The 15,490-nt window shown below is 36.1% G+C and overlaps 1 protein-coding gene across 1 annotated transcript in view; it reads right to left on the reverse strand.

Annotated features, from left to right (window-relative positions):
- Window positions 1-15,490, reverse strand: part of ATG2B (autophagy related 2B) — a 67,481-nt gene that overhangs the window by 49,545 nt on the left and 2,446 nt on the right. The window contains exons 2-7 of the mRNA XM_061181226.1: window positions 10,232-10,394; window positions 5,804-5,956; window positions 4,735-4,837; window positions 3,284-3,446; window positions 2,347-2,526; window positions 129-225 (exon numbers count right to left, since the gene is read on the reverse strand). Of these exons, the coding sequence (XP_061037209.1) occupies window positions 129-225; window positions 2,347-2,526; window positions 3,284-3,446; window positions 4,735-4,837; window positions 5,804-5,956; window positions 10,232-10,394 (859 nt within the window). The remainder of the gene's footprint in view (window positions 1-128; window positions 226-2,346; window positions 2,527-3,283; window positions 3,447-4,734; window positions 4,838-5,803; window positions 5,957-10,231; window positions 10,395-15,490) is intronic.

The raw sequence follows: 15,490 nt of genomic DNA on the forward strand, positions 1-15,490 counted from the left end.
GAAAGTCCCTACAATACAGCTTTAAGTTCACACATTTCCTATATAATAATACAATTTCCTATCTGTATGCTATATATTTTAGCTAAAAAGTTTTAAAGAATTAGAAATAATAACAGAATTATACTTGCCTGGTCCAGCAATAGCTGCTAACATATCCAAAAGCAAGTGCACCTGCCTTGGCGACAGGAATAGATGTATAGAGTCTATCTGTCCATCAATATCCAACTTGAAAAAAAAAAGAAAGAAAGCAAGAAAGAAAACTACTCAGGATGAATACTCCTTATAAACTCATGATGACAAATCCCAGTATATTTTAATGCACTAAGAGGAATACTGATCATTTAGCCTTGGATTCCTTTACCTAAGATTCTCTCTACTAATCCACACAATCTAAATGAAAAGATATAAAGCCAACAACTGTTGTTTTAAGAGGGAAAATCCTCCTGAGAAATTCCATGTTGGCAAGTCCAATGTCATACTTTGTGTCTCTCTGAGTTTTCTGAGTATTTAAGGTATTTGAGGAGGCCTTAAGATACAGTCTCCAAGAAAGACTATCTATAGCAGTAACCGAGTAATCATTCCCATCATGATTTCAAAAGACTCAAATCATAATCTTTAAAGCTTGATTCAAACCAAGAGCAAATAAAGTTGGCTTTCATAAGTTTGCCCACAGATCACACTCCTTTGTAGAACATGCAAGGACCTTCTCTATCAACAGTGTGTCCCTGTGAATGCCCTCTGTGCTCCACAAAGCCCACTCTCCACTGGGCACGGAGCCACAGCAGAAAGAGGGTGCTCATGTGGAATTTCCTTCTCTTTTCCAACTCCCTGTCCATTTTTCCTTCTAGAAATAAAAGCCCGATCCCACTCTCACCCTGATTCTTTTGGAGTATACTCTGACAAAAGCAATTACCCTGTTCTCTACATCACATTCTGGAAAGTTGAATATGCTCGCCTTACTTTTCATTCACCTCCTCTTATTTCTAATGTTAACATGGACTCCTATTATCTTTATGCCATTTTACAATTTAAAAATAATTCAATTAAGAAAACACTTATATTTGGGAAATGGCACCTTTCCCAGGCGAAAAACAAATTTCTTCTGATTGTAAGAACAAAAAACAAAATAAATTACATAGTGACTTTGAGAAATTTCCATGATCTAACTAATAATAATAATCATTATTACCAACTTTTTTTTTGAGTACTGGGGCACTGTGTTAGATGCTTTTATTTCCTCTAATTCTTAGTACTGTTCCTGTCTTACAGATGAGAAAACAGTTCACAAAGATTAAGTGATTTGCGCAAGGCCATCTAACAGATCCAGAGCCAGGATTTTAAGCTAAGCTGACCCATGGAGTGCTGGTTTCATGGGGCTCCTTACTGACTGCTGACATCCCAGGCCATAAATCAACAAGGAGTTTAGGCTGGGGACAGTGGGAAGATCTCTTTCTGATTATACGCTGAACTTAAAACCTTTCTATGTATGTTCACATGTACCCAGTGGCTCCCTCTTCCACATTCCCACAGCCATGTCTATGCCCTTATTTTATCTTTTATTAAGACAAAGATTGCATTCCGTTCATCTCTGCATCTGTCCCAAGAACTTGTATGGGGTCTGGCATACAGTAGTCACTCAAATGTCTAGAGCTAGTTAGATAAGTGAATATACAAATGAATAAACCCTGATATCTTCTCAACCTACATTTTACACAGATTATATGGAAGATTAGTTTTCAGAGTCTGAAAATAATACCTGACAGACACATTGTTAACTGACTAAATACTTGCAAGTTTCCTGATTCTCCAGACTGTTCAATATTGTTCCCTAAGAAATGAGTACAGTTGTCTTTACACTGTCTTCAAAAAGCTATGAGACATCATGAAAAAAATCAATCTCTTTTCATAAATATTATAAAAACGGACATTCCATTCAAAATACACATAGGTGGATAGTTTTACATACACGTAATTAAACATCCCCTTCAGTCAACTTGCTTTCCCAATCTCTCCTTCCTTTAACTTTATCATTTGATGACGATAGAGATTCTTTAAGACATTCCTAGTTATCTGAACTAATGAATGTTTCTGAAAGTGGAGGAAAGTAAGCGTAGGAGACAGCTTCAAATCCTGAGCTGCAGCAGATGAGCAGAAAGCCGGTCTTCACCCGAACTCTGTCACCTACAGACAGAAGCACCAGCTGAGAGTAAAAACGCTGACTGCAAGACTGTGGCCCCCTCGTCACAGGGTAATTTACAGCAACCAATCAGTGGGTCCCCGCATAGAGTAAAGGATGCCTGTGGCTTTATTCTGTTTTTATCTACAGAAAATAAAACAAATACTTACCTTAGCTCCAGGAAGTACCTCATTCTGTTTCAATGTGAGACTCAACCCCAAGCTACCGACTAGCCCTCCAATCTGCACCGGGTCAGAGGGTGCTGCCTCTGGCAAACTCCTAGTTAGTTGTGGGTGTGGCTCATAAACAATTCTGGGACTCCAGCTAGGGGACAGCTTTGGCTCAGCTTCCTACAGTAAGGCAATAAGAAAAAAAGCAATTCTTTAAAATAGCTTAATGTAAATAAATTGAAATGCAAAATACAATTGTCAGTTTAAGAAGAATAAAGTATTTGACATGAAAACTGTATGATGTGACAATGGATAAACCAGTATTGTAGAGCTACCATGAAACAGCACAGTACCTTAATAAAGGCAAATCATGGAAAAGGACTTTATGAATAAAGCACAGTCTCTGTTCAAGTTCCATAATAAGAAAATTTCATAGACATTCTATAATTAAGAAAATAAGATTTGTGAAATAAAGTAAAAGATAAATTATGGAGTGACTAATTTATAAAAGGACTCTCCACTCTTAGAAGGGATTAACAAAGAGTTCCTTAATTATAAAACTTCTTTAAGATATGACTTGTAAGATACATTTTCAGCGATACATTCAGCATGTAAGGCAAATGTGAACATTACTTGATTTCCTGTTTTTACTGTAAAAAGGGTATTAGATGTTAATATATCATTTCCCTCTAAGACATAGAATCCAGTGTTTCTCTATCAAATTAATACATAGCAAACTGGCAGAAATGGCATTAATTATAAATGTGAGTATTCTTAAATCTCCAAAATATATGCCCCCATTACTGAATATTTGTGTTAACTCTCACATCAGATGGAAACCTATTAGTACATATTACATATCCTAGGAAATTTTAATAACCCTCATGTAAACCTTTCAAAAATCTATGATCTTGGTTTTTTGTTTTGTTTTCCTTACCGCTGGTGCAGTTGAACAAACTGGGGAAGATTTTGCTGATGCAGAAAACTCATCCCAGAAGAGAGACACTCCAGAGAGCTGAAGTAACTTGTGAGCAAAAGCTGTGGGTTGATGTACATTAATTCCTGAGGACTCGTCAGCAGTTTCATCACAGTACATGGTTCTGAAAGTTAAAAACAAAAAGAGCATTTGCATAAAACTCCTAGGAAAACCTACTTGCAATTATAAGAAATGCACATAGCTGTTGAAGTCAAAGGAATTTTTCAAGTGTTAGCTCTTCTTAGAATATACCTAAAAGGTGGGTCAGCATTACCATGCTTTACTACAGTAAATATTTTCACGAAGAGACATTAAGCCCAAGAAGGTAACGTTTGAGGCTCCTAAATTTGGGGGAAAAAATTAATAACTTCCTAAAGTTAGCTTCAAGGAAAACAACTCCTGTGCTCCCTCACAAACATCTCTTGGTTAACAGTGAGACGGCATTAGGCTCCAAGTCACAAGTCTGACGTGACATTTCTTGAATTCCTGTAACTATTCTATGAGTCCTTACAACTCATCTTCAGCTTAAATAAAATACTGTTGTGCTAAATGCATGAGATTTTAGAAATTTTTTAAATATACCATTTTAAGGTAATGCAACCTAATTTCAAAGATCTGTTAACAGTAACTGTTCCACTAATAGCTATGTTTTGTGAAAGACAGAAACCAGAACTCAATAAAGGCCCCCAACAGATCCACATACAAAGTGTCTTTGGTGCTCGGTGTACATACTTCTTTCTGCTTATCTCTGCTGGCAGCTCATGTGGCATTAAGACACAGGTGAAGAGTTACTACCTCAAAACAACACTCAGTAGTGGGTATGTAAATCAATCCCTGTTTTAGAGCTATTTATAGGCGCTCCAAGTGGGCAAACACAGAAAACGAAAAGTGATGTGTTTATATCTTTTTAAGTAAATCACTATTGTACATATTGACCTTAAAATACCCTCACAGAATCTTCAAAGAAAACAACGGTCTTAGCCTAAAGCAGCACATAGACCAAATAAAGCAAAGCAAAAAAGCCTATCACATTAATGAGACACATCTAAATAGTACATTGTTCATATGAAAAAACTGAAACTCTCCAACAGGAGTACCTTAAATTTAGTACCACTCAAATAGTCATTATTTTGATTTGATATTAACTAAAAGAGAATTACTTGCTTTGTGAAATCAAATATTCAGAGCATTATATTATATATAATTATACCCCAACTGGTACTTTCAGTTTTCAATAATGGGATTAGAACACAACTTGGAGAAAAGCACTTTACTCAGAAATAATGTAATATATTAACTTAATACAAGCACCTCTAAACTCCAAAAGCATCCTGAAATCTAATGAGAGTCAGATTTTATTATTTACAAAGGAAAGAACAGGGTTATTTGCTTTCAGATATGAGAAGTCTTACCTTTCTATTCGAATTTCAAGTGCAGTTCCAGTTTTGGAATTTTCTGGCACATGTTCAATTCTCAAGACAGTGTCTATAAAAGTGACTTTTACTCTTCTTAGTACTAGAGTAAACAGGTAACCGTCAACATGAGACCATGTGTATACTAAATAAAAACTTCTAATGAAAGGAATAAATACTAAATTAGTTTAATAAGAACTTACAAAGTAAAAGTTGAATTTCTTTCCTTAAAAAAAACCCCAAATCTTGAGCTTTGTAATAAATATTTTGCCTTGCTGAGCACTTACCCATGTTACATCTCAACCTGGGGCAATGACTAACACTATCTGTTGAATTCTAATCCCTTCATTATGCAAGCATAATAAAATAAACAGAGGAGAAACTAGGGGAAAAAAGAACATGAAATTTAACTGAATACAGTAAGTCCCCTACATATGAACGAGTTCCGTTCCGAGAGCGAGTCCAATTTTTTCGTAAGTCCAACAAAGTTAGTCTAGGTACCCAACTAACACAATCGGCTATATAGTACTGTACTGTAATAGGTTTATAATACTTTTCACACAAATAATACATTAAAAAACAAACATAAAAAATAAAACATTTTTAATCTTACAGTACAGTACGTTGAAAAGTATAGTAGTACAGCACAACAGCTGGCATACAGGGGCTGGTAGTAGTACCAGCTACATCACTGCTGTTTTTATGCTTGCTTCCAGGCATCCTGGGCTTGAAATAAAGATACAGTATTACTGTACTCTATATAGTACTGTGCAGTAAAGTACACAAAAGCACAACCACTTGAAGAGGATGCACACATGTGACAATGTACACCAGACACGTGAACTAACACGTGATTGGACATGTGAACGCACGTTCACATCTTTGAAAGTTCGCAACTTGAAGGTTTGTATGTGGGGGATTTACTGTACAGTTTTTAAAATAACCTCAGTTCTAAAGTTCTGAAGTAAGAATAACAATTCTTTTAAAATCACTCAAATGAGTTTTTCTTATACAAGGCTTACTACTAAGTAAAATCTAAAATTTTTGAAAATACTCAATAATGCCAAACCTGTTTCAATGGTTTCAGCAAACTTTTCAAGTCCTTCAAAAGGCTGGGATCCTTCTCCTTGTTCATCTGTTAGTTTCTGGCTAAGACATTCTTTTGCCAATTGCATACTGCTGGTCATGAAACTTGACCAATACATAGGCTCAGAACCAGTTGCTGCAGAAAATATAGATTAATCCTAAATAACTTCTCACAGTTACAACAAAGCCATTTCTTAAAATCATGCATTTCAAACAGATAAATTCTTAATCCTCCAAGAGATATTCAGCATCATGGTGTCACCCAGGGATACAATAGTCTAGAAATTACTCCTGAGATTTAAACATCACCTTATAATAACTGAGAAGGAAAAAAAAAAAAAAATCACAGAAAAAAGTCCAGAGACACATGTTCTCATTACATGATATATATCTGACAAATATTAATTCACATATTCATTCAAGTATTTAATGGATATTTTATATGAGTGGTATTGTTCAAAATACTGTAGAGCAGGGGTCAACAAAATTCCTGCAAAGGATCAGACAGTAAATATTTTAGGCTTTGTGGGCCATATGGTCTCTATCACAACTACTCAACTCTCTCACTCTAGTACAAAAGCAGCCAGAGAGAATGAATGAATGAATGAATGAATATGTATATATGGTGATGTTCCAATAAAAATTTATTTACAAAAACAGATGACAGACCAGATTTGGTGTGCAGGCCATAGTTAGCTGACCCTGCTATAAAAGAAAGAAAAATAAAATAATTATTAATTCTGCCCTCAAAAAGACTACAAAATAGTAGAAGAAATGAGATAAAATTAAGAAGAATTAATAGCCAACTACTGAGTGTCAACAGAAAATATTATGATAGCTAAGAGAAGAGGCTAAATCTTCTAGCTGAGGGAATTCACAGCAAAGTAGAGATAGCAGTTGACCTAGGCTTTAGAAGGTTACTATAAATGTAGATAAAACAGAAGAGCATCCTTGGAGAAGGAACACACGAACTGTGAAAAGTCCTTTCCAGATCCTCCCTTATGAGAGAATTCCACCACACTTCCTTATGTTATTCAAAACAAACTGACAGAGATTACTAGAACTATTGTCTTCTAAAATTAAAAGTCCTTTTAATGAAATATTTTTAAAATAAGGGTAAAATATTTGACTTTCCTTAGTAAAGTATTACATCTACTCAGCTTGGTTAAAATATAAAATATTCTTGTTAATAAATGCTGGAGAGGGTGTGGAGAAAAGGGAACACTCTTGCACTGTTGGTGGGAATGTAAATTGATACAGCCACTATGGAGAACAGTATGGAGGTTCCTTAAAAAACTACAAATAGAACTACCATACGACCCAGCAATCCCACTACGGGGCATATACCCTGAGAAAACCATAATTCAAAAAGCGTCATGTACCAAAATGTTCATTGCAGCTCTATTTACAATAGCCAGGACCTGGAAGCAACCTAAGTGTCCATCATCGGATGAATGGATAAAGAAGATGTGGCACATATATACAATGGAATATTACTCAGCCATAAAAAGAAATGAAATGGAGGTATTTGTAATGAGGTGGATGGAGTTAGAGTCTGTCATACAGAGTGAAGTAAGTCAGAAAGAGAAAAACAAATACAGTATGCTAACACATATATATGGAATCTAAGGGAAAAAAAAAAAAAAAAAGGCCATGAAGAACCTAGTGGCAAGACGGGAATAAAGACACAGACCTACTAGAGAATGGACTTGAGGATATGGGGAGGGGGAAGGGTGAGATGTGACAGGGTGAGAGAGTGTCATGGACATATATACACTACCAGATGTACAATAGATAGCTAGTGGGAAGCAGCCGCATAGCACAGGGAGATCAGCTCAGTGCTTTGTGACCACCTAGAGGGGTGGGATGGGGAGGGTGGGAGGGAGGGAGATGCAAGAGGGAAGAGATATGGGAACATATGTATATGTATAACTGATTCACTTTGTTATAAAGCAGAAACTAACACACCATTGTAAAGCAATTATACTTCAATAAAGATGTTTTTTAAAAAAATATATATATTCTTGTTAATTAAATACCAGATTATTAAGAATTTCCATGCATAGATTACCAATTTTAAAAATACAGATACTAAATTTTACTAAGCATAACTTAAATGCTGGTGTTTCAGGCAGCACTTGGGATTATAATTCTTCAAATATATCTTTACAAACATCACTTGTCACTGAAAGAATTTAAGTTCATAATTTAAGATGATTCACCATCATGACTTCACTAGCTTATACATAAACACACACACTCTGCAGGAGACAATCCAAGACACAACATAGCACAGTGGTTAAGAATAGGGGCTCCAGAACTGGACTGCCTAGGTCCAGATTCCATCTTTTCCATTTAATTAGCTATAACCTTGGACAAGTTATTAAACCTAGTATTTAAGCTTCAATTTCCTATTCAGCAAAATGGAGATAATTAAAAGTATCTATGTCAAAGAGCTACTGTGAGGATAGTACTTGTAAACCACCCAGAACAGTATCTGGCATGCAAGAAGCACAGTATACATGTTTGATAAATCAGAAAACATCATATGTGTAATTAAAGCTACCACACGCATATACTTGTAAACAATGACTTGCTACTACTTTAAATCTTTTCCTTCCCAAAGTTTTCTTCTGAAAATTTTCAATCCTAAGAAAGAGGTGTACAATGAACATCTGCATACCCTACACCTAGATTCATCAAGATTACACACACACTGAGACTTCCCTGGTGGTGCAGTGGTTAAGAATCCGCCTTCCAATGCACGGGACGTGGGCTCAATCCCTGGTCGGGGAACTAAGATCCCATATGCTGTGGGGCAACTAAGCCCACGTGCCACACCTAGAGAGTCCATACGCCGCAACTACTGAGCCCGCGTGCTCTGGAGCCCGCACGCCACACCTAGAGAAGTCCACGCGCCGCAACGAAGAGCCCACACACCACAACAAAGACCCAGTGCAGCCAGGAAAAAAAAAAAAAAGATTACATACACACTCTCAAACTTTCACTGAACTATTTGAAGGTAAACTGTGGACATCATAACACTCACTCCTAATGACTTCAGCATGTAACTCCTAAGAACAGGACCAGTCTCCTGCAAAAGCTCAATACCATTAACACACCCAAGCAACGTAACATTGACACAATATCTTACATACATTCAATACCCAAATTTCCCCAGCTACCTCAATAACACTCTTCATAGGAAAGAAAGAGAAAGAGAATTATGTACTGCAATTAGTTATTCGTGTCTTTAGTCTCCTTTGATCTGAACAGTTCCTCTACCTTCATTGTCTTTCATGACACCGACATTTTTTTAACAGTACCAACCAGTTAGTTTATAGAATTTCCCTTATTTTGGATTTGTCTGACTGCTTCCTCGTGATTTGGTTCAGATTAAGCACTTCTAGCAGGAATAATACATAAGTGATCACGTCTTTCTCAGTCCCTCAGTCAGGACACACATGATGTCAGTTTAACCCATTATTGATGAGGTTAAGCTTGATCACTCGGTTACAGTGGTGATTGTCAATTTTCTGCACTGTAAAAGAAACTTTTTCCCTCTGCAAATAATATGTAAACAGTGGGAGATATTCTGATACTGTCTAAATATCCAGTTTTTCAACAACCCTTCACCGAATGGTATCAGCGTTCATTGATGATCTTGATACCATTAATTTTTACTATGGTGGCTGAAAACATGGGGATATTCTATCATTTTTTTATGTTTATAAGTAGTAGCAATGAAGAGCTTTCCCTTCTCCTTGCCCCCCTTACATACTTATTTACTTATTTGTATTGACATGGACTTAGGAGTTTTTTTTATTTAGTGTGTTATAATCCATTATTGTCATTATCCTTTTTGATGCCCAAGTTTTCCAGATTTGGCCAACGGGAGCCCCTTCAAGCCCAATCCTGTGTCCTTTTAACATTTCTCCATCAATCTTTGAGCACTTCCTTGCTTTCTGGCACAGTACTTTGAATCTTTAAAACATAAGTCACTTTTTATTCAGTATTGTGTTATAATTGATAATGGAAAATAATTTGAACCAAATATATATACATATAAACATATAAATATGTGTAACAATCACTTTGCTGTACACCTGAAGCATTGTAAATCAACTATACTTCAAGGAAAAAAAGAAAGCATAAGTCACTTTAGATAATTGGTAACAAACAATTAAACCAATCATCTATATGCTAAAGTTCCTGTAGGTAAATAGAGTCAGAAATAACTCTGAAGATACAATCACACGCCCCCCACATGGACCACGCCCTAATATTTTATCTACTGAAAATCTCACAAATACAATGCAAAATTAATACTGAATTTAACGCAATTAGGTTACTTTCCCAATCTCTGAAACTTAAAAATAGAAACAAACAGAAACACATAATATACACCTACCTAGGCGAGGTCTAGGTCGGAAGACCAGTTCTAACCCTTTCATTTCCAGTGCACAATTATCCTGCAGCAAGGAGCCCCAGGGAACGGACAGAGAAATTGACTGTATGAATCCCTCAGTGACTTCTAAAGGCGCATCTGCTGACTCCAGGATCTCATTGAGACACTAAAGAGAAAAAAAAAAAGTGCATTTTGAAATCACAAGAACAAGAACTTAAAATTGTTAACTTATTCAGAGATGCTAAATATGTTCATACATGTGTCAGGCACTAGGGATAAAGAAAGCAGAGACCAAGATAAGGATGATTCCTGGTCCTCACTAAGCTGACAAAACAGCTTACCACAAAAGACACATTTAACTAAAGTGTGATAAGTTGCATGACAGAGGAAATACACTGTACTATTTGAACGTGTAAAAGAACCTAACCTAGAGATACAAGGCAGGCCACCTGAGGAAGTGCTATTTAAAGCTGAGACCAGAAGGCTGAGGAGTTAATCGGACACAGTGGTCCAGAGAGAGACAATAGCATGTAGGATTCAAAGAAGGCAGAGGTCAGAGTGTACAAGCACACATATTTGAGATACAAGAGTTTTGGGCAGGGTGGGGGGCAGGTGTGGAAAAAGCTGCTTTAGGCTTTCGTGTAGCATGCCAGGGTGATGACTAGAGATAAGGCTACATAGATAAGGGTGAATGGGATCCAAAAAGCCTTGTAATTAATGTTAAAGAGTCTGAAATTTATCTCAAGGGCAATGTGAAGCCAGTGAAAGACTTTAAGCAAGGGCACCATGATGAGGAAAGAACTTTTAGTGAGCCACTCCTGCTGTCACGTACAGCATGTATTGGAGGAAAGCGAAACTCAAGCAGAAAGGACGTTATAAGTAAGAGAAACTAAAGTTTGGTTTGGCAAGGATAGTGACAATGAGGAAAGTTAGAGGAAGATGGATTTTTGAAATATATTAGGAAGTAGAATTAATTGGCATCGTGAGGGGTAAAGACAAGAAGGAATGAAGAATGACTCGCAGGTTGCTGGCCTGGGCAACAGCTTAGATAGGGGTGCCATTTACTGAGACGGGAAGGGGAAGATGAAGAATTCAGTTCCAAAGGGTATATCTGAGCAGACATCAAGGTGGAGATGGCTAGGAGGTCTAGAGCTCAGGAAAGCCATCTGGGCTTATAATACAGAAGGGCTTTATAAACACAGAGGGTAAATGAAGCCACAGGGGTGAGGAGAGACAGCCTTTGGGAACTAATGTAGAGTAAAAAGACAAGAGGCCTAGGACAGAATCCTGATAAACACCAACATTTAAGAAACAAGTTAAGAAAGAGGAACCTGCAAAGTAAACTGTAAAAAAAAAAAAAAGCAAACAGAGAAGTAGAAAGAAAATCAAGAGAGCCTCTTGTCCCAGAAAATTGTGGAAAGACAACATGAAGAGTGGTCAAGTGCAACAAGAACTAACAAGAAGTCAAAGATTTTTAAATGTCCACTGAATTTAGTGACATTTAGGGTATAGGTGATCCCATTGACAGCAATTTCAGTGAAGTTTTAACTACAACAAAAGGAAGACAAGATGTAAATACAGTTAGTAGAATAATTAAATGGGTTTTTTTTTGACAGACAATATACTTTTTAAATTAAAATAACAAAAATTTATTAAGTGCCAGCCTACACGTAATGTGCTTCCTGTATGCTATGTTGCATAAGGGTAGTGTTGTCATTCTTTGTCTACAAACCTAACGCTGAACATTGAGATCCAGACTGGCTCACGTTCTACCACTGGAGGTTACTACTTTGATTTTTTTTTTTTTTTTTTTGGCTGCACCACAGCATGCGGGATCTTAGTTCCCCGACCAGGGACCCGTGCCCCCTGCAGTGGAAGCACACAGTCTTAACCACTGGACCACCAGGGAAGTCACTGGAGGTTACTATTTTAATAGGCTTTCTTCACAATGGTGTTTGTGTGATCCTACAGACTTTCTGAAGAGTACACAGGCATGGATGGTTTTAAGGTATAAAACTCCAGATCCCCAATCTCCAAATATATTCTTTCCTAAAATGGACCTTCCTGAGAAGGGTACTTAAAGCAGTGGCATTATGTTGGGTCTCTTTTCCCATATTCCCTTGCACAGTCTCCCTTCTCCAAAAAAGGCATATCTTTTTTTGAGCCAAAAAAGGCATATCTTTTTTTGAGCCAAAAAAGGCATATCTTTTTTTGAGCCAAAAAAGGCATATCTTTTTCCCTTCCTGAACCCTCCCTTACGCACTGCCTAGGATATAAAAATCTTCAGGCAGGACCAGCAATAAGTTTTCTGGTCTTTCTCCACCTTATACATATTTTTGGCATTGCCATTCAAAGAAATTCAAAGAACTAAGTGATACTGCTACTACAAAATCCCTATAATTCTCATCTACTTATTTAGGACATCAGTGTTTCTCAAGCTTATAACTATTTTAAAAATTTAGAGTGAAATTTATGCTGAACCCTATCAAATTCTAGTTGTAAGTATATTCATCTATGGATACATGAACAAATCAGGGAAGAGGGGGAAACACACGCATAACATCAAAAAATATATTTCCAATAAGTTTTTACGTTTAGTTATTCAAATGTATAATATATTTATATTGTTTTGATCAACTGCCCTTAAAATTGTAATAACAAAACTTAAAACCCAATGATTATGTGAAGGAGATACTGATAAGATCAATATGGTAAGCCCTAGACCAACCACTAAAAAACTCAAAAAAAAGAATAAATAGTGAAGAAATCATTATGGGAATTAAAATGTTACACTAGAAAATATTCACTTAATGCAAAAGAAAGTTGAATTGTGACAAAAATTTTTAGTATGATCGATTTCAATTTAGTTACATGTTTTTATTATAGAGAAATGACAGCATGATCAATAAAAGATGTAAGCATAAAATATACAAATTACAATAAAATTTTGCAGAGGAAGTTGGATGGACATATGAGTTCAATGGGAAAACATACAATGTTAAATTTCCAACTATTAATGGTGACCTTGTTCAAGCATGTTTAAATATATAATGGCAGGTATTTAGATCTTACTGGGTAAAAAAACTATATTTTTATTATATCAGTATTTACATTATCATTACAACTATTTAAACTTATAATGAAAAAATTTTTAAGTCAATTTTAAAATGTACAAGGAATATGTTAGTGTTTCAAAAATTTTTTTAAGAAAACTGGGCAAACATGTTTGAAGAACAGTCTTCTAAAACATAGTCCTTTAAAACACAGTAGCTCGGTCACTTACTAGCTGGGTGGCTTTGGACAAGTTTTTAACTTGAGTCACAATTTCCTCATCCATAAAATAGCGATACTACCAGTTCAAGGTTATTGTGAGTGTAAACGAAATAACGTGTAAAGCTACCAACATGGTCCCTGGTACCAAGTAAACACTCTATAAATGCTAATTATTGTTCTTTGTCTTCCACAGTGCCCACCTAGTACAATGATGAGCGCTACTAGGAATTCAAGGTGTGCTTGGCAGGATGAAGAAAAGCAAACATTAAGTTATACGCTTCTTTTTGATACGGTAAGACTAACTAGGAAAAGAATACATCCTTATTAGTTTAAGCCCAGGCATAAGAATTCAAATAAAGATAAAACAGATTTAAAAGTTGTACTATACTTAATGTACAAATGGGCATTTGCACTCTCGCTCAGGCCATACATCAGACTGGAATAAAGAGAAGACTAGCAGTTCCACAGTGGGAAGGATGAAGAGTGGTACCTTTGGTTGGATGTTCCATTTCAGTGCACTGACACTTGAGCATACAGTCTACATAAGAAAAACAGACTTTTAAACAGTAGAATCTTTGTGAGAGACAGAAAATGACAGTAACTCTCTGATTTCCTGGGTTTTCTTATGACCAAACATTTAGGAGTTGAATTTAAAGATAATAAGCAATTTTCTTCTTCACAAAGATTAGAATTTTAAATATGCCTACCTTTTATGTGATGACAAATGGCTATCAGTAGTACATGCTACCCAGCAGGTATACTCCAAAACACAAAACACACTTAATCTGTCTTTTCAAAGTAAAGATACCACTTCATTAATGAGTGAGAAAAGTAGCTGCTTTTCAAAGGATTTTTGTACTATGGAGAGGACATTTTGAAAAATTATATTTGGAAATGTTTCCACTGTTACATGATTTTGTTGCTGAAAAAATGTCTATTAAAAACACTATTTTTTTTAAGTCGTTATCTACACAGGTTACAAAGGTTTGAAAACATGAAAAATTATCTCAGTAAACTTAGTCTTCTTAAAAAAGTTTTTAAAAAGGAGTTTTAAAGTTAACTTTATATATATATATATATATATATATATATAAATGCAACGTCTCCCAATTAATTAGCAAGAATAACTGACTGAGATCAAGGAAGAAGGGACTCTCACAGGCGATTTCAACACAATCCTGCGCATAATTGATGACTGAGAATTGAAACATTAGGAATGTTGTCAATAATAGGATTCTCCCGTTTGGATCTATGAATCTTTGCGAGGTATCTTTTTTTCTGTCATGAAAGTCCTTCAAATCAAATGTCAAAAGTAACTGAATTTGCAATTGGAAGTTTAAATAGTTGTATCTAAACGTCACACCAAGATTTACCTTAGTCATAAACACAGCACACTATAATGAAATAAAGAAACCAGCAACAGCCAATGTCTACTGGATACTTTATTTGACATTATCATTTTGGTTGGGCATATCCCTCACCTTCAAGAAGCAGAACAAAACATAACCTTCAGATTAAGTCCAACCATAAGTTACTTTTCCAGTGATCCTGAAGTCAAACTGTAAAATTCAAATATTACCACCTCTGATTTCCCATGAAGATTAAATAAAACCTCGTAAATGACAGTGCCTAGTACAGTGCCTGAAATAAACAAATGCTCAGTTACATTAACTGCTCTTTCCTTGGCTTGAAGCCATGTGATTAATAAAGAAATAATAGGCTTAGGAGTTAGACTTGAATTCTCACTATACCACTTGCTAGCTGTGTGACTTGAGGCAAATTATTTAACTCCATCTGTAAAATAGAAATAATAATACCCACCTTATAGGGTTAATGTGAAAAGTCATTAAAGAATAATGCAGGGGCTTCCCTGGTGGCACAGTGGTTAAGAATCCGCCTGCCAATGCAGGGGACACAGGTTCGAGCCCTGGTCCGGGAAGATCCCACATGCCGCGGAGCAACTAAGCCCGTGCACCACAACTACTGAGC

Source organism: Eubalaena glacialis, chromosome 2, assembly GCF_028564815.1.
Source record: "Eubalaena glacialis isolate mEubGla1 chromosome 2, mEubGla1.1.hap2.+ XY, whole genome shotgun sequence".
Classification (NCBI taxonomy): domain Eukaryota; kingdom Metazoa; phylum Chordata; class Mammalia; order Artiodactyla; family Balaenidae; genus Eubalaena; species Eubalaena glacialis.